This window comes from Dendrobium catenatum, unplaced genomic scaffold (assembly GCF_001605985.2).
Source record: "Dendrobium catenatum unplaced genomic scaffold, ASM160598v2 fragScaff_scaffold_384, whole genome shotgun sequence".
In the NCBI taxonomy this organism is placed as follows: Eukaryota; Viridiplantae; Streptophyta; class Magnoliopsida; order Asparagales; family Orchidaceae; genus Dendrobium; species Dendrobium catenatum.
Genome location: NW_021318846.1, coordinates 28,557 through 48,007, shown reverse-complemented (window position 1 = coordinate 48,007; position 19,451 = coordinate 28,557). Strand labels below are relative to the sequence as shown.

At 31.8% G+C, this 19,451-nt stretch overlaps 1 protein-coding gene and 1 pseudogene across 1 annotated transcript; one reads left to right on the top strand and one right to left on the bottom strand.

Annotated features, from left to right (window-relative positions):
• Positions 1 to 3,065: 3,065 nt before the first annotated feature.
• Positions 3,066 to 5,308, bottom strand: LOC110093358 (annotated as a pseudogene).
• Positions 5,309 to 13,783: 8,475 nt separating this feature from the next.
• LOC110093364 (putative F-box protein At4g22660) lies at positions 13,784 to 15,043 on the top strand. The gene has a single exon (XM_020818226.1). The coding sequence runs from the start codon at positions 13,784 to 13,786 to the stop codon at positions 15,041 to 15,043; it is 1,260 nt and encodes a 419-aa protein (XP_020673885.1).
• The last annotated feature ends 4,408 nt before the right edge of the window (positions 15,044 to 19,451 follow it).

Here is a 19,451-nt window from a genome sequence, read left to right as displayed (position 1 = left end):
GTTAAATCTTTAAATCATTAAAGTATTTTAATTTGGAGATAAATATGAAATATATAAATATTTAATTAAAATTTATGAACTTATTTCAAAATAATTTAATGATTATTATTCAACTTTTCCTATAAAATTCTCTAATGCAAGAAAATTAACTAAGCGTTTAAATTCTTTTGATATGGGTTAAGAAAAATTGGAATTAATTTTATCTATACATTAATTTAATTACATGCGCATTAAATTTAAATAACTAATTAAAATGTGATAAACTTCTAAAATTTATAAGTAATGTAATATTACTATAAAAATCTTTATTTATTTACAAATCTAAAATTAAACTAGAAGTTATATAAACTTCATTATTTTTGGCAATACAAATGATATATAATTTTTTGTAATTGCTATACTAATATCATAATTATGATCTTTTGATATTTATAATTGGTTATGATGATAATTCTTTTTGGACATTTAGGTTAATTAAGGCAAATTTATACACACGTCACATACACAAGATTCAAATCCAAAACCTCTTGATTGGTACTTAACCAAAACTCCTAACAGACCAATATGACATGTGTAATAATGATGATTTAGCTTCAGGCTTCGTTTGGGACGACTTTCTTACTGCTTTTTAAAGCAACTTTCTAGTTCAAAATATAGATAGTAGTATGGGAGAATGAGAAGAGCAAAACTCTCTAAGGAGAAGCAGAGTTTTATTAAATTTATCTATCCCAACCTAATAAGAAAAGAGTCTCTATTAAAACTATTAAAATTTTTTAATAAGTGAATGTTTGGAAATAAGTGCAATTAGAAAGTTTTTTTAACATACTTCAAAATTTGGTGAGTAATAAAAAATATTGAATTGTTGAGATAAATTAATGATCAACATAGTCCAAAGTTATTAAAAAATAAATAAAAAGTGAATGAATCCTCCTTATATCAATGAAATGCATATTTCATTTGACCTGCTACCCTTTTGCAAAGATATCATTGAAATAGTTCTATTTTAATTTTATAATATTTACTATTAATAGCTAGTTCCTATACCTACTAATTCTCCCTAGGTAGTACCCATAAGCTGAATTACGTAGTGCTCGATTTGAAAAAAATGCGATCATTAAAGTTCACTAAGGCATCATTTGAAACAACTTTCTTATTGCTTCATAAAGCGACTTTTTAGTACAAAAATTTCTTGAACTAGAAATTTTTGTACTAAGAGCCTAATTTAAAAAATAGTAAGAAAACCATCTCAAATGAAATCTAACTTGTTCGAAGGTCCAATATTACCTCTAAGCTTTCCCTCAAGAATTCTAATATAGTTTATGTCACCTAAATTCTCCAGGAAATGTCAATAGAATTAATAATCTTCATCAAAGTATTCTAATTTTTTTTTTTTTAGCCAAAGAAATCTACCTTGTCATGAGAATTTTAGTCAAGCAATAAGAGAATAAAATTATATCTTTGATGCATCCAATTTGATCGAAATTCTAAGATATAGGAGACCCTCAACATTATCACAACAATCCATATTGAGAAAGACTTCACATCCTCTTATGGTTAGAGGGTCAGGTAGTTTGTAAATTTGGATTTTGATTTGAAATAAGAATAAGAATTTTATATAATGTAAGTGCACAAAATTGTTCCACTCAAAAAATTTATCCTCTACACAAAGACCCTCACATCCAGGCTGAGTGTTAGGTAAAATATGAATAATTTAAATTTAGAGTTAGGAGTAAGAGGCCAATGATGAAGGACTTCAAATTGGACATGATCATTGACAAGATAAAGGAGCCTAATATGACAACACTTATAGAGGAATTATGGTTAAGCGGCGAAGATAAAGGCATAACAAGGATTGATAGCATAGTCTAGATTTAAGTTGCATATGCTTGACATTGAGTAATAGAGATGCATTCGAGGCTTGGTAGGCTTGTAAGGTATTTGAGGTTGACCTGAATAAGATATTTTAAGAGTGGGCGAAGTTTACTTACTAAGCATGGGACAATCATAAAGATCTTTTCCTATTTAGGGTCGTATGATGGAAGACGTTGGTGGCTATGACGTGTGGAACAACTATCATAATCATGAGCAAAAATATTACAAATCAAACAAGTTGAAGGATTCCAATCTTATAAAATTTCCTTTAGGACCTTATAAACATTTTGAATGATAAGAATTTCCTCAAGTAAAAGGGAAGGAAAATATTTTGAACACACACCCTAATAAATATAAGACATGATTCGGAGGCTAGTGATCAACAAAAAAAGAGCACTTATTTTATTGACAATCTTACAAATTCCCTCTTGATTCCAATAACATAGGGGGATGCTAACAAAATCCTTTTTAACATGCTTAAAATCCATAATACACATTTTTAATATAAAAGGCTTATCATTACTACACACTAAGGACCAACCATACACTTTCTATCAAAATATGTGATACAAGAGAATTTGAATAGAAAGAAGCCATTCGAGAGTCAACATGTCAAGATTATATTTGAGTTTCCATAGCTTCCTAAAAATCACAAGAAGAAATCAATTGAAAAATCACTTACCATAACAATGGCATAAACAACTAAGTCATAATCCCATGAGATAGTTCTTATAAGCCAAAATAAACTTGCAGTTTACAACAATCTATACTACTAACTAAATTTTGTTTGCACTAAAATGTACCAAATAAGCCTATGGGATTTTGAAAATTTACTCTCATAATTTATATACAACATAGCTATTTCATTGAACTTTGCCTAAATTGAAATTCAAAAGACATCTATTTGGATAAAACATATTTGCAGCAAGCATTAGAAGTACACTAATATCCCTTGTCAGCCTTACCCTAGTTCAATAAATTATTTGGTATCCAAGGCTTCTTTTATTAATGAAAATTACCTCCTTTTATTTTATTCTATACTTTAACTTCTACCAACTACAACTTTGATCAACATTTCGAATTTTTATACAAATATTTCCAATTCTTCTAACACATACTCTATTTTAATAAATGCAAGCAAGTCAAAAACACTGAGAACATCCAAGAAGCATCATTGTATGATCTCCAAGGAACTATGATATGTTCAGAGGATGCTTTTCAATCAAGTTAAACAACTCCTCCCCTATTCCAAAGCCAAGCATTCTGGCCATGTCGCTTGTTTTCAGCTCACGTTTTGGGATTTTTTGCTGCTTCAACCAGCATGCACAATAAATACCTTATTCAGCACAAACAACTCGAGAGCCTCTGGGTTAAACACGATGCCTTTTGTCATGCTCATCTGTCATAAATTCCTCCCATAATCAGAACGCTAGCAGTCAAGCAAAGAAAGGCAGTTGTAGAAAAAAAAAAGACTGTAAATTTTAAGGCACGGGAACATTTGATTTTTGGGTGTACTACTTGTAAGTTCAAAGCAAATGTTCCACACGTGCGATAAAGGCTTCGTTTGAGACTGCTTTTTTACTGTTTTTTAAAGCAGCTTTTGAGTACAAAAATTTTAACTTTTGTACTAAAAAGTTGTTTAAAAAACAGTAAGAAATCCGTTCCAAATGAAGCCAAAGAGTAAGTTCTTATTATGTGCCAGTCTCTCTCTCATTTCTTTGCCTTTCTTGCTACTCATCTAGTAATGCTTGCTTAGTATTTTTCTGGTACTTGTCAACATACTAAAGCTAAATTTTTGTAAAAGCGAAAAAAATATGTCAATCATGTAAGATCTATTCATTCTTATGGGATACCTATGAAGATTATGAAACTATGAGGTGGATAATATTCAAAATGTTTCTCTGGCTCACCAAGGCTTGTGTAATATGATGCAAAATCAACAAACCTAAAAATTTTGTAAAAAACTTTAAATTTGTAGGCACACAATCAAAGTGAGCTAAACTAGCCGAAAATAAAACTTACCTGATGAGGAACAAGCATTGCCGCATACCGAGCAAGTTCTCCAGCTCTCCAGTCCAATACTACGGGAAACCAGGGATACAAAGCATCAAGCCTCACAAACTAAAGCCTAATATAATGAAATTCTTATAGCTCATGATTGTCATATGGTTTTCCTTTCATAATTGATGGTGAAACCAACTGTCTTCTCTAAAAGCAATGTTGGCTTCGCTGAAGTACAAGGAAAGAAATAAAGAACAAGAATATATAATTCATATTCATGCTTGCATATATATATATATATATACATTATTTGCCAAACTAATTTATTGTTAGTGAAGAGGTACCTCCATTGATTGTAAAAACAGGGGACAAATCAAGTTGTCGAATGATGTCATTATTGATGACAATTTCAACTCGCCCCTCAGTTGGAGGCAATGGAGGTGCAACATTCTGGGTATGTATTGATGAAACAATGTGCAATTAACTTGGCTCGTAATCAAGATTAGAAAACTGATAACATTTGTACAACAATAAGAATTAGCATCATTAAATACATGACAAGGAGTTTTAAGAAACCCGACATATAAGGAGCATATCTACAAGATCATGAAATGAACTATATTAGCTAGAATTTAGCTTGTTTCCTTGAGAAAACATGCCAAGGGAGGTCTCTAAAGGTTCGCTGGTAGTGCATTATCATTCTTTGTTGGTGGGGAGAATTTTTTTATTAATTTCATTAACTATGAAATCTCTACCTTCCGAAGTGCTTTTGATCATTCTCGATAAAACGATATTTTGTGATAGATAGCATTGCTATCTAAATGGTTTTGTTATGACCTTTCAAATATTAGAGGAATTTTCTTCTCTTTTTTATAAGACTCGCACAAAGTTTCATATTATGATCTAATCTTCAAAAAACATAAATTTCCTTCTAATGAACAACACCAATTACACAGAATTTCAATCTACTTCTCCATAAAATGATATTTTGTGATAGATAACATTGTTATCTAAATGGCGTTGCTATTACTTTTCAAATATTAGAGCAATTTTCATCTTGTTTGATATGACTCACACAGAATTTCTAATTCGTACTAAGATCTAATTTTCAAAAACTCAAATGTGCTTCTAATGAACAACCCCAATTACAAATGGAATTTCAATTAATCATCATGAGAGAGAAGAGGAAGAACATAGAACGAATTATAAGAAAAAACAAATAAAGAGCTTGATTACCCTCAACAGCTCCGGTTAAAGAAAGATCAAAATTTCCCGAAGGATTGAAAGCGAAAGAGAGCGAAACATCAAGCTTAGCGCAATTTTGTGAAGAGGATGCGAGTTGGAATTGAAGCAAAGGTTTGAAGCTGAAACTAGGGTTTCTCTCACTTAAACATGAGAGAAGAGAGGAGTTATCGGCGGCGGTCGCGAGCGACATCAACGATAATGGGAGCGGAAGTGGGGAGCAAAACTTTTTCTACTCGGGATAGCCATCGTTATCTCCTCGCAAAAGCTCGTGGCCAGTTATCCTGGGTACGTGCAAAACATTCGAAACAATTTGTTTGTATGCTACTATCATATTTTCTTTTTATGAATTTTTTTAAAGATTTTATAAATAGAATAATAGTACCTATAAATAAGATAATTTTGAGTTTACATAAACACAATTTTAAAATAAGAGAATTGCACTCATTAAAAAATGTACGGAAGTTATTTACTACTAAAATAATTTTGATATTAAATAAATGGGGATTCATAAATTCTACTATTCGATGGGGGATCATTATGGTTTCTCTTATTTTTGGCAGGATGATTGATTGAGTATTGACTTTATTGACACTTATTTCAATTCTCATACAACTTCTTCTCTTAAAATATCTAATTTCTGCATTGATGGCAATTGGTCCATTAATCGTCTTAGGAATGTTATTCCTCTTAACTTTATTAATATCATTCAAAACTTTCTCATATCTATTGTTAGCAATGATCAAATGTTATTTAAACTTTCTCAGAATGGTGAATTAAACATTAGTAAAGTGTGGCACTACTTTAGAATTAAAAAGCAGAATATTCGTATTTTTGGTCAAATTTGGAAATTCTCTATTCACATGAACTATTCTTTCTTACTTCGAAGAATGAGGAAAGGTTTCCTTTCGGTTGATGTAAGGCTCTGAAATAAAGGTCTTTACTTGGCCTCCAAGTGTCAATGTTGTAGTAGTATTGAAACTATTAATCATGTTTTCATCCATGGATGGCTGCCAAGGTTTGTGTTGCCATTAAGGATGGCTGCCAAGGTTTGTGTTGCCATTAAGGATGGCTGCCAAGGTTTGTGTTGCCATTAAGGATGGTTTAAATATTTTCATTGATTTTCATGCTATCAATGTCATGTCTTTTTTTTAAATACTATGCTTATGAACAATAACTTCTCTCAAAGAATGTTGATCATCCCATTAACAATATTTAGTTATTATGACAAGAAAGAAACAACAACAAATATTTGGGTATTAAGATGCGTCACAAAAGGATTTTTTTTCCTCTTTCTTTAAAGATTCAGCAACGTTTTAGTGCTCGGATTCTTTTACATGATCTTTATAGAATTAATAGAGCCTACTTGTCTTTCTTTAATATTTGCTTCTCTAGTCCTAACAGTTGTAAGCATCTTAAATGCATTGTGTGGCAAAAACCTGAGTTAGGGGAGGTGAAATTTAATACTCATGCTCTGAAATTGAAGGATTAGTGTGAGTTTGGAGTAATTTTTAGAGATTCTGAGGGGTTTTTCATTTTGGGGTGCTGGTTTACACAAGTCCAGTAATACCATTAATGCTAAACTCATTACCATTTTCAAGGGTCTAGAGAAGTGCATATTTTTAAACGTTCACTCTGTTTGGATTGAGGTAGATATTGATGTTGTGATTGATATCATTCATCAATGTGCAGGGGTTAATGCTCCTAGATTTTATATTATGCATAAAATTCTTAATTTATTGCACATTATTCATTTTAGATTATTTCTTATCGATGAAATTGGTAGTGGTTGTGCTATCCTTTTGGATAATTTGGGGAAATGGAATAAGGATTTGGTTTTATTTAACATATCTAATGCTCCTAAATTCCTCCAAGGAAAGATTCAATTGGAAGCTGCTGGCCTATCTTATGTATGCTAATTTCTTTGCTGTGAAGGGTGGTTATTGCAGTTTTGTTTGGTTCTTTTTCTATGTTTTGTTAGCATTATCTTCATTACTACTCTTTTGTCATCTGTTGCATCTTCTATAGGCTCTTTCATCTATTTTTGTGGCTCTTTTTCAGTTTTGTTCTTTCTGCTTTTCTACTCTCTCGTTTTGGTGCACATGTTTTTCTTGTTCTATTTTTCCAGGATTCAATACTCATTCATCGCATCTTTGTGACCCTCTTTTGGGTGATGATTCCTCGCATCCCTAGTATTTTTTTGTAGGTTTTATTTTACTTGTAATTAGGTGGGATCTTTGGTTCCTAGGTTTTCTTTAGTTTTTTATTGTATGCTCTTATGAGCTGTAACAAGCATTAGATCCCTTTTAAGGACTTGTAAATTTTCCATTAATCAATGCATAAGCCCGTCTGTGTGTTTCCCTATATATATAAAAAAAAATAGAGAAATGTGTATAAGAAATTTATCTTTTCAAAATTTATATAATGTTGTAGGCCCTGTTTGAAACAAATTAATCTTAACTTATTACGATTTAATACACTAAGGCCTTATTTGGTTGGATTGTGTATGATATAAAATTGAGTTTTAGAAATAGAAGTTGAGAAAAAAGGAGTTAAAAAAAATAATCTTGTTTCAATAACGACTGTTGTTTGAATAAGTTTCTTTTGAAATGCTAGCTCATAAAACCTGAAAGTAGATTTTAATTGTTTGTGTAGGTGTTCAGCTTCAGCGTTTTCATAATAAAATACTAAATTATCTATATTTGAATTTAAGCATATAAATTATATATACTAAATCATAAGCCGCTAAATTAAAGAGCCTCAGCTACAATGGCAACGTTTAACACAACAATTATCTCCCTCCTACCACCTACAAGCAACTTTAAAGCATTTCTTAAGTTAATTACTCATAGCCAAGCAAGCAACTTATGACATAATGTCTACTTCTCCTAAAAAGGGCAACAATCTATATCATATATTAACAAAGCCTTTTAATGCCATGTTTCAGACTCACCTGCTCACATTCATGGCTAGCATTCTTTGACGATGGGTTTACATGCCGAGTAGTTCAAGCATTTCATCCATTCGGCTCATCATAAGTTAGTTTTCATTTTTGTTCTTGCATTTGAATCAATGGCCTCCTTAGTTCATCATATCCCACGTCTCATCCTTCTCGTGGTTGATTAGACTCAAATAATTAATCTTCTTAAGTGGGCTTTGGGTCTACTTTGTTATGGTTGAGTAGATAGATATAGGTTGTGGGAGAAGTGGTCAATGGGTTTAGACTCGTAGTATAGAGAAATTTGCATGTTGCTGTAGGTATGATGCTAGGCCTAGTGTAGATGGAGGTGGTTCAGCCATAGATATGGCTTTGGGCTTGATAATTAAAGATGTGGTGTCTGCTGAGGGTTTTAGGAGTAGAGCGAGGAACAAGGTGTAGATAGCATAAAACTGTGGTGGAGAAATAACCTTTGACGACCTGAATGGATGAAAGACTTGAACTGCACAGAATGCTCATCCATCGTCAAAGAATGCTGACCATGAATGTAAGTGGGTGAGGCTACGACATGGCATTAAAAGGCTTTGTTAGGATATGCTACAGGCTGCGACCATTTTTAGGAGAAGTACTAGACGTTCGGTTATATGTTGCTTCCTCAGCTATGTATATTTAGCCTAAGAAATGATGTAGAATTGCTTGTACATGATAGGAGGGAGCTAATTGACGTGTTATACATTGTCATTATAGCTGAGGTTCTTCAATTTAGGCGGCTTATGATGTCGAGTGAAGGTTCTGGCCAGCCAAGGTGATGGATATGTGTGTTAAAGGTCAGGAAGAATAGGCTACTATGAGCTAAGAGCTTCTCCAGCCGAACTGCAGTCGCGTGTATGGAGTGGCTTTTTGCTCCAATGGATCGCCAAAAAATACGCCAATGGCATGCGGATGAACAGTCCGACGCCAATATTGGCGTCCAACTGTTCACCTACGCCAAAAAAATCGCTCTATTTTTTCGCTTCGAGGGAAAGGCGCGAAACAAGAGAGCGCGGGAAAGAACGGGAAAGAAGAGAAATGGAGTTCCATTGGAGATGAATTGCGGCATTTTAAAGTTTTCCGCCATTATAGAGTGAAAAATGGAGTTTTCGGTTGGAGATGCCCTAACGAAAGAAGGCTTTGCTCAACCAAAAATGTGGGAGTTTGAGAACGAGACTTAAGCGCAGTTTCAACAATTTTTTTAAATAAAATTTTAATGAAGCTTTTGCCCATCTAAAATTTAAAATTTTTGAAACTAATTCAATATTTAATTTTGAAAATTTTTTAACAAACATTAATGTATATTTTGCTGAGCCAACCCCAATGGATTGAACAAAGTTCATAATATGCGGCAAGACTCACGATTGAATGAAGATCGTGATTATGGTGAGAAATAGGATCTAGCATGGATCATGTTCATAACAAGATGCCTAATCAAACAGATATTGGATCAAAATTAGGTGCATACAATCAAATAGAGATCATGTTTGTTGTGAGACATGCACAACTAAACATAGATTGTAATCATGGAAAGAAGTACATGCTGAATAGATATTATGATTTTGGCGAGACATGTGATTGAACAAATATTGTGGTCTTAAGGAGACACAAACAATTGAACGGAGATCATGCTTGTTGCATGACATGTGATGCAATATAGATCATGATATTAACAATGAGTGCATGATCAAATATAAATCATGATAATAAATATACATGTTATTAGATGGAGATCACAATCATGGTGAGATGTGAAAAATTGAACAAATATTGTGAGATGAATGGACACGTACATGATTGAACAAAATATCATGATTGTGGCAAGATGTGTGATTGAATCGAGATTGTGATTGTGATTAGACATGAATAAAGATCGTGATTATAGCGAGATGTGTGATGGAATAATGATTGAGATCACAATAAGATGGGGTGTGATCAAACAAAGATTGTTATCGTGGTACGATTCACACAAAATTGAATGAAAAATCATAATTATGGTGAGATGCATAATATACTAGGATTATGATCGTGGTGAGATTCACATAATGTAATAGAGGTCCTGATCACTACAAGATGAGCATGACTGAATGAAGATCATGATGGTGATGATATGCACAATCTAATCAAGATTGTGATTATGGTGAACATGCACAATTGAACAAAGTTTGTGATTATGGCGAGATGCGTATGACTAAACAGAGATCATGAGTGTGAGATCAAGCAGAGACCATGATCATGACTTTTTGAGTTTAATGGAACTCAATAAATTCACTCATCTCAAGGTTAATCAATATGATTGAGGCAAAAGTTATTATTTTCTCCTTATAACAAGTGACTATGCCTAAAAGTAAAGGAGATTTGGGACTCCCCTCTCTCTCAATCCTTAATATCATTCATAAAACTAAGACTATTTGTAACTGTATCTATATTAATTACCTTCTTTGATCATAGTTAAATGCTTTGTATAATTTTATTTAGACATCATCGATGGAGATTAGTCTATTTTTATTAGTTATTTAAACAAAAGCAATATGTCTTAGATGCAGATGCAATTAAATTAATAATATAAATAATAATTAATAAAAATGTATATTATAATTTTAACTAAATCAATTACTAGGAATTTAAAAGGCTTAGTTAAACATTCTTGCAATGAAGCTTTTCATAGAGAAAATTTTGGTTAGTATATTTTGATCATAATTTTAAAATTTTATAATTGAGTTTTCAAAATGTTGAATAAAAAATTAAATCTAACAATGTCGGCTCCATAGTTCTCAAAATGCTTATTTTAAAATATTTAAATATAAAGTTTATTCGAAACATATATATTTAAGGGAAAAAATATGTTTTGCACCCTATTCTATTAATGGACAATGGCAATGGCCTTTTGTTTTCAGTCACAAATAAGAAGAAGGTGCATTTGAATACTAAACACAAATGCTTAATTTATTCATGCTATTTTTGGTCACGTCTACTTGGGAGCTAGGCTATATATATATCTAACAAAGATTGCATAATGCATTCAAGCTCCTTTCCCACTCTATTTTCCACAACATACATAATAAAATTATCGCATGGTCCAATCTCCCAATAGATCTCCCTTGCATCTCATCGGACTTGCTTATTGTAGACTACCTTCGATTATCTGCTATCTACACCTCGTGGAATTATGCTCTTTCCAATGATGCACCCATTGGAATTCAATTTCATCCCTCCCCATGGCTCTTCCTTACCAATGAAGACACAGAGGCCTCCAATACACTCACCTTCCACAATTTTATAATCAAAGAAGAAAAAGCTGTCATTGGTTCCCATCGTCACTTCTCCTCCCTTGATAGTAACATCTATGGTCCCAGCTATTTTGGCTCCAAGGTGGGTGGCTCATGATGCTTGATAAGGATCTGTAGCCTCGCCTCTTAAACCCTCTCACAAAGGCCGAAATATTGCTCCCATCCCTTTTCACCATTTCCAAAGATCAAGGGCATAAGATAGAACCCAGTATGGCCCCGACGGCTCAATCAGATTTTTTTGGTAATGAAATTTACTTGTACTTTAGCATAGACAAGGAAGGCTTATGTGATATATATTTTCAGAAGATCATTGTCTTTTCTAATAATTTATTTGGAATTGCTATTGCTATCTATGGGCGTACAAAATATTTGGTTTTGATAAGGTCAGGAGATCAAACATGCGTTCTCAGTTTGCAATTGCCTCTTTACGCCTTGTAGCACATGGAACAATTTGAGGATGTTTACTATCATGTAAAAGATAAAAGGCTTTACACAATCACATATTTCTTAATGGTCTTGGCTTTTGACCTCAACAAATAAAATGTTGAATTGATCTACCCGTCAGTGGAGGACCCATACTTGCACACCAAAACTTTGATTACATGTACTATATTGCTTTTTTTTAGCACTTCTAAAAATAAAGATGGTTATCGATACTACTAAAAGGAAGATAGATAATAGTTGGAAAGCAAATACAATATGCATCTTTGTTTCCAAATATGTATCGCCTATTGTCGCTTCTTGTTCTTCCTCTCATTAGATCTCCGTCAAGGATCTAAGAGTTGCTCTTTATTTGTGGGTTGTAATCAGACATTTTTCTTGCATCACATTGTTGCTCCTGGAGTCAGACCAAATTGTATATACTTTGACAATCATTTGAGCAACATGTTGCCATAATACGTTGATTGGGATGCAAGGTCTTTTGATCTTCAAAGTGAATAATTTCAATTTTCCTTGACTCGGATTCACAACCTAATTGACCCCTTCAATCTGGTTTAAATCATCACTTTCATGAATTGTATATCTTAATCTTTGTTAAGCATGTTTTGAATATTTTTAAATTATAAATCTATTTTAATATTATGGTGTTGGGCTAAGGAGAATCACCAACCTAAGGTCGAACGATCCCATATACGGAAAACATAAGGTGTTATTTTAGCATGCATTTTTTATATTTTTATGCTTCAAGAATCTTTGTAATTGTATATGATGGCCTCAAACAAATGCATAATATAAACATATAAAATGGATCACATGCTGTTGAAAACTTTAAAAATTAGTGAACAAAAAGCAATCAAAATAATTTCATAGGCTCTTAAAGTCATGAATTTAAAATATTTGATTGATGAAGAATTTGATCCAAATATTTTAATTTTAATATCATAAGGACCAATAAGCATAATGACATCATTCCAAAAAAGGAACCCAAACTCGAGCCAAATTAGCAACAAACATGTTAGTAATAAAGCCACCATCATCAAACTCCAAACCAAAAATTGAGCACACCATTACCAATCTCCAACAACAACCAAAAACTGAAAAGGAAACAATTTTGTTAATTTAATATTTTATCTATCAATTAATTTGCCTTATTTTTTATTTCATTATTCTTCCTATCAATTTCATTATGATAATGTATCATTTGAGGAAACAAAATATGCAGTGGGTATAAGTGAATTTCAGGTACATGATAACTTTTTTTTATTATATGAACTAAATTGATCAATATTTTTATTAATTTATAATATCATTAATAACAAACTATTTCCAATCTAATGAAAGAGCCATTAAGACACAAAATTCATTTAGTAAAAAGAAATAATATAACTATTATAAATAAATATATTTCTTTACAATAACACATCTACGATATATGTTCTCTCATCTTTCACTCATTTATATAATTAAGAATAATCATTTTGAGACCTCTCAAAATGATGTTAGATTTTGACACAAATAGTCTCACTTGATCCAATATAAGGCATATGCAATAAAAGATAAATTTTTATATAAAAATAAAAATAAAGTTTTAATTAAAAAAATTTAAAATTCAAGACAAATTTGATTTAATTTAAAGTAAATCAAACAAAGTCAGCTCGATAGTTCTCAAAATGCTTATTTTAAAAGTTTTAAATTTAAATTTTGCCAAAAACCTATTTATAGAATGAATTTGATTATGCACCCTATTCTACTTATGAATAATGACAATTAGCCAATTTCTTTGCTCACAAATGAAAAGAAAATTAATGCACTTAATATTTGCCACAAATGCTTACTCAATTTCCCCTATTTATATCTTGAAAAAAATTGCACATTTGATTCCAACTTTATTTATTTTTGTTTGAGCCTCTTAGTGCTGAAAGGCACCACGCTCCTTTCATCCATTGGCCATCGTAAATACAATAATATTATGGCATGGTCTGATCTCCCCATAGATATCCTCCGTTGCATCTCATCGTACTTATCCATTGTAGATTTAGTACGACTATCTGTTGTCTGCACCTTGTGGAATTTAACGCTTACCAATTATGCACTCCTTAGATTTCAATGTCGTCCCTCTCCATGGCTACTCCTTCCCAACGATGTCGGAGAAGCTTCTGACACACTCACCTTCTACGACGTTACCATCGAAGAAGAAGAAGAAGTCAGTGTTGGCTACCAACGTCGCTTCTCCTCCCTCAGTAGCCACATCTATGGTCGTCGCTGCTTTGGCTCCAAAGATGGATGGCTCGTGACCCTTGACAAAATAGATCTGCAGCCTCAACTCTTCAACCCTCTCACAAAGGCTGAATTATTACTCCCATCCCTTTTCACCATCCCCAAAGATCATGGGCATATAATTGAGCCCAAATATGCCCCTGATGGCTCCATCAGGTTTTTTTGTAATGAAACTTCCTTATACTTTACCGTGGGTGAAGAAGGCTTACGTGATATATATTTTCATAAAATCATTGTCTCCTCTAATGACTTGTTCAGAACTACTGTTGTTATTTATGGCTTTACAAAAGCGTTGGCTTTGGCAAGGCCAGGAGATCAAACTTGGGTTATTGGCCCACAATTAGCTCCTTACACCTTGAAGCACAATGAACAGTTTGAAGATGTTTACTATCATGATGAAGATCAAAGGTTTTATGCAATCACACATTTTTCTATGGTTGTGGCTTTTGATCTCAATGGACAAAATGTTGAATTAATATGCCCGACGATGCAAAACCCATGCTGGCGCAACAGACACTTTGATTACATGTACTATATTGTCTTTTTGTCAGGAAGTCTTCTAAAAATAGAGAGGGCGATAAAAATTTATGAGGAGATCAATCGAACCAATAAAGTGAAGACGACAGGTTTCATTATTTCCAAGTCTGTGCCAGTTGTTGTCGGTTCTTCTTATTCTTACCCTCAATGGGTCCCAATCAAGGACCTAGGGGGTTACTCTCTATTTGTGGGTTGTAATCAGACTTTTTACTTGCATCACAAGGTTGCTCCTGGTATTAGACCAAATTGTATATACTTTGCTGACCATTTGAGCAACATGTTGCCAGAAAATGTTAGTCAGGATGTTGGGCTTTTTGAACTTCGCAATGGGCAGTTTGAGTATTTTTTTGACTCAGATTCACCGTCTAATTGGCCCCCTTCAATTTGGTTTATACCAACGCTTTCAATTTCATAAATTGAAAATCTTATTATTAAGCATGTAATATGAATATTTTTGAATTATAAATATATTTTAAATATCTATTAGACATTTTTAATGTAATATTTAGTAGCATTTTTAATTTAAATATTTATTTTACTCTTTTAGGTTTTGATTTGAAGAAAAGATTTTATTCATGCTAGATCATTGTTAAGTCTTTTTGTGAAATCTTGTTAGCCAATGGAATTGGCTTTAATTTTTAAATTATGAATGATTTGAGTAGACAATTTTACAAAAACTACCCCACAACATATAGTTTACGAAGATTAGTTGTGTGCTTAAGGCTTTGTTTGACATGCTTTTTTTATTGCTTTCAAAAGCAGCTTTCTAGTACAAAAATTCAACAAAAACAATGACAAAAAAATGTCACAAACAAAGCCTAAATATGCTATGACATAAAAAGAAACTGCATGGAGTAAGGAAAATGAAGTTTATATAAAAAAAAAACCGAGAGAAATTGCTCCTAAAAGCATGAAAACTTTAATATCCTTATGTCAAAAAAATAGATAAAATTTTTATTTAAAATCAAGATTTTTATTTAGTCTGTGTCTCGTAGCACGCCTCATCGGCGGGTAAGTTCTCTATCCTTCAGAGACTATATATAAATCCTACCTATTCACGTCACATGGATGACACCACCTCCATCATTCTCTCTTATATGCTCCCAGTGCATTGTTTTCTTTTTCTCCAGTTTCTTTTCACTACTTTAGTCCCTCCAAATGTTGATGTCAACCGTGTATGTTTGACTAAGCCAAATTAGACCTTTTCATTCCGTTTGAGTAGAGACTTCCTAGACTTCTTCATATGTGCCAATCCCATCTGAGAGAATGATGTAGGATCCTTAATCGAGAGTCTTCTTAGGCCCCGACTTAAGATATAATTAACCACGGGGACTTGCGCCCGTGGAAAACCGAATCCCACATCAAATAAACTCTACTCGAGCTGATGTGTTGGGTGGGGGAAACTTCATTTCTCTGATCATGTCAAGCATATTCTTACTCATCAAGGTGTGTAGGCGACAACTGCTATCCTCAATGGTTAATCGCATGTATGATCTATCTGCCCTTCCATTAGCCCGCTTGCGAATAGCGCAAAGGCCTACGACCATCTCATCCTACAGAAAGGTGCGGTCGTAGCCTCTACACTTTGTCCCCCGCCGAGCGGTGTCCTTTCGGAGATTCACAGGAACAAGGACAATGCACCATGAAATCTAACCCATTGTAGGTTTAGAAAATGAAGATTTAAAGTCCATGAAAGTCACATGGGTAGACCAAATCTATAGAGGAAGGATACCAACTTGGGTTATGCCTTACATGCCTAGATTTAGCTCAATCAAGCTGTACAAACAAGTTATGTTTTATTGCATTAAAATTAGGTAGGAATACAATAACTTGAATGAAGTGCTACTTAACAGGCCAAAATCACATTTTTTCTCTCCCCTCTCGTCATGGCCATCCTGTATTAGAATAATAACAATTAACTATTTAGAACGAACTTTTATTATATCCAGTGAACGCACGCAGATGAACGTTCGGTTTTAGGCAAAAAAGTGCCTGTACCGAGTTTTTTGAAAGAGTTTTTTGAAAAAACTCGGTACACCTCGGTACTCGGTACTCGGTACACCTCGGTACTCGGTACAGGCACTTTTTTTGCCTAAAACCGAACGTTCCTCTGCGTACGTTCACTGGATAAAATAAAAGTTCATTTACAACAGCATGATTGACCAACTTATCTACAAATAATACATTATTATAATTTAATTAATAAATATTAAGCTGGCGGTTAGAAAGAAACCAAAGGTGAAAACATAAGAAACGTAATTCGATACTTAAATTTATATTTTAAGTATGCATTTTTATTCTGCCTTTTAAGTCTATAAATATTTTTTTTATTAAAAGTTTATTACAATATAATTTAATTTCTGAATTCCTCCTATACCCTGCTCTTTCTCTCACAAGAGATGGCCAAAGTCATTACTTTTCTTTTGAAGCCTTAATTTCTTTTGAACCTTTTTTTTTATTTTTTATTTTCTTGTCTTATTTTATGCATAAGAACTAAAGCTTTTATTTTGGTTATACAATGTTGTACATGTTTTTCATTAATAATAAAATTATATTTTCAATGGATATCCTCATCAAAGGAGTATAACTTTTATTTGAGTCCAAAACTCAGTAATAGAAATTTGTTCAAAAATATCACATTTATAATTCAACATTAAGAAATATAAATATTTACAATAACTATTAAAATTTCATAATTAAAATGAGAAAAATAAACATTAAAAACATCAAAACTTTTAAAATAGCTTAAAATTAATTTTTGGCACGATAAAACCTCAAAACTTTGATCATTTTTACAAAAATATAAAAAAAATCACCACTTTTTTAAATAAATAGAGATTTGATCACAATTTCGATGTTTCTTCAAGCAAGAAATTAATTTACAACTATTTTAAAAGTTTTGATGTTTTAATGTTTAATTTTATTATTTCAATTATGAAATTTTAATATTTATTTGAAAAATCTATATTTTTTAATGTTGAATTGTAAATATAACATTTTTTAATAAGTTTATATTACTGAACTATATGCTCAAATTTTATTAGAGGAGGATATCTAATAAAAATAAAATTTTATTATTAATGAAAAACACATACAATATTGTACAACAAAAATAAAGGCCTTAATTCTTATGTATAAAATAAAATAAAAAAAAGTTCAAAGAGACTAAGGCTTAATTTGTGACGATTTTCTTCCTGTTTTTTAAAATAATTTTTTAGTACTAAAAGTAAAAATTTTGTAGTTAAAAGTTGCTTTTAGAAGCAATAAAAAAGCTGTGGAAAATAAAGCTTAAGGCTTCATTTAAGGTGGCTTTCTCAATGATTTCTAAAGTAGCCTTCTAATATGAAAATTTATAATCAAAAAAATTTTGTACTAAAAGTTCATTTAGGAAGCAATAAAAAAACAGTCTCAAACCACGCCTAAAAGAATAACAAAATAATAACTCAATTGTGACTTAGTGTTATAATCTTGTACTACTCACATTGTCCATTGAAACTTTCTCGCAAAACAATTTCCACATTGATGACAGTAAAATTTATACTACTTTTTACGTGTTTTATAATGACCATTCATATCTCTTAAATTTTATGACCTCTTAATCCTGTCAAACTCTCATTTTTTATCAGAAATATATTTTAAGAAAACATAATTAAACCATCCTAAAAGAAGTCATAATATGCCCCATGCATCCACTAGATGAACCTGATGTGCCTCAGATGTAGACATTGCTAATGAGATCCAAAGACTAGGCTTCTTCAGGTTCAGTACATCATCTTCATAGGTTTGCTTATCTAAACTCTGCTCTCAGACGGAGAAATGTCTAAAATAAGGATATAATTATAAAAAATATATATGCGATCCCAAACATTCTCTTATTTACTTTTTTAGAAAGATTATATTTCTATGCTATTTTATTCCAATTTTTTTTATTTTTAAAGTTATGAATGAAAAAATCTTTTATTTCTAAGAGCATAATTTAATTCCAGGTATATGCACATACAAGAAAGAGACTTACAAAAAAAACAGACAATTTCTACTACATAATCAATGCCAATAAGCAATCAAACTAACCACAAAATAAGTAATATAATGTCCAAAGTCAATGTGGCATAATACTTTTAATATGCAAACCAAGCTCTGTTGAAAGTAAAGGTGGTCATGCTTCACCGACAGCAACATGGATTCTAATCCTATGTAAGGATGTAAGTCTTAAAATGAGACATTGTATTTTAGTCTATATCACTTATTCTTCTGTTGGTTTCTTTTCTTCAAGCTTCTTGTGATTCATTCAGTAGAATATCTGAATGAAAAGAACATTTCTATAAATAATTTTCTTTTCTTTTTGGATCCCTAATACTTTTATTAAAATGTTTCATTTAAAAAGTTCAATAATTCTTTAGAATGAATTACATTTTTGAAAAATGAAAAAGACTCTATACTCCTTGCAAGTTAATAAGCAATTTATATAAAAATTACAATCATAAATCACATCTTAATCAATTATTTGAACATTGTTTTAAAACTTGTAAACTTAACCATGCTTTTATTAATTAAGGGAGCTGAGCAGTAATATGCTTATTTATTAATTGCAATTTTCTATTAAGTGAAGTTGATGTGTTAAAAGTCAAGAGAATCTTAGTGCTTTTGTGTTTTACAATTTATTTTAGGATAGATTTTATTTATTGAAATTAATGATTTATTATTTAATCAACGATTGGATGTTAAATTAGTGATTAGTTTAAATATCAAAGCATTTTTTTTATCATTGATTGTTAATTTGCAAGATTTATAATTTAATATTTACATTCCAACAACTTATTCGT

Excerpts from the sequence above, each read along its gene's own strand:
- LOC110093364 (XM_020818226.1), top strand. The coding sequence starts at position 13,784 with ATGGCATGGTCTGATCTCCCCATAGATATCCTCCGTTGCATCTCATCG.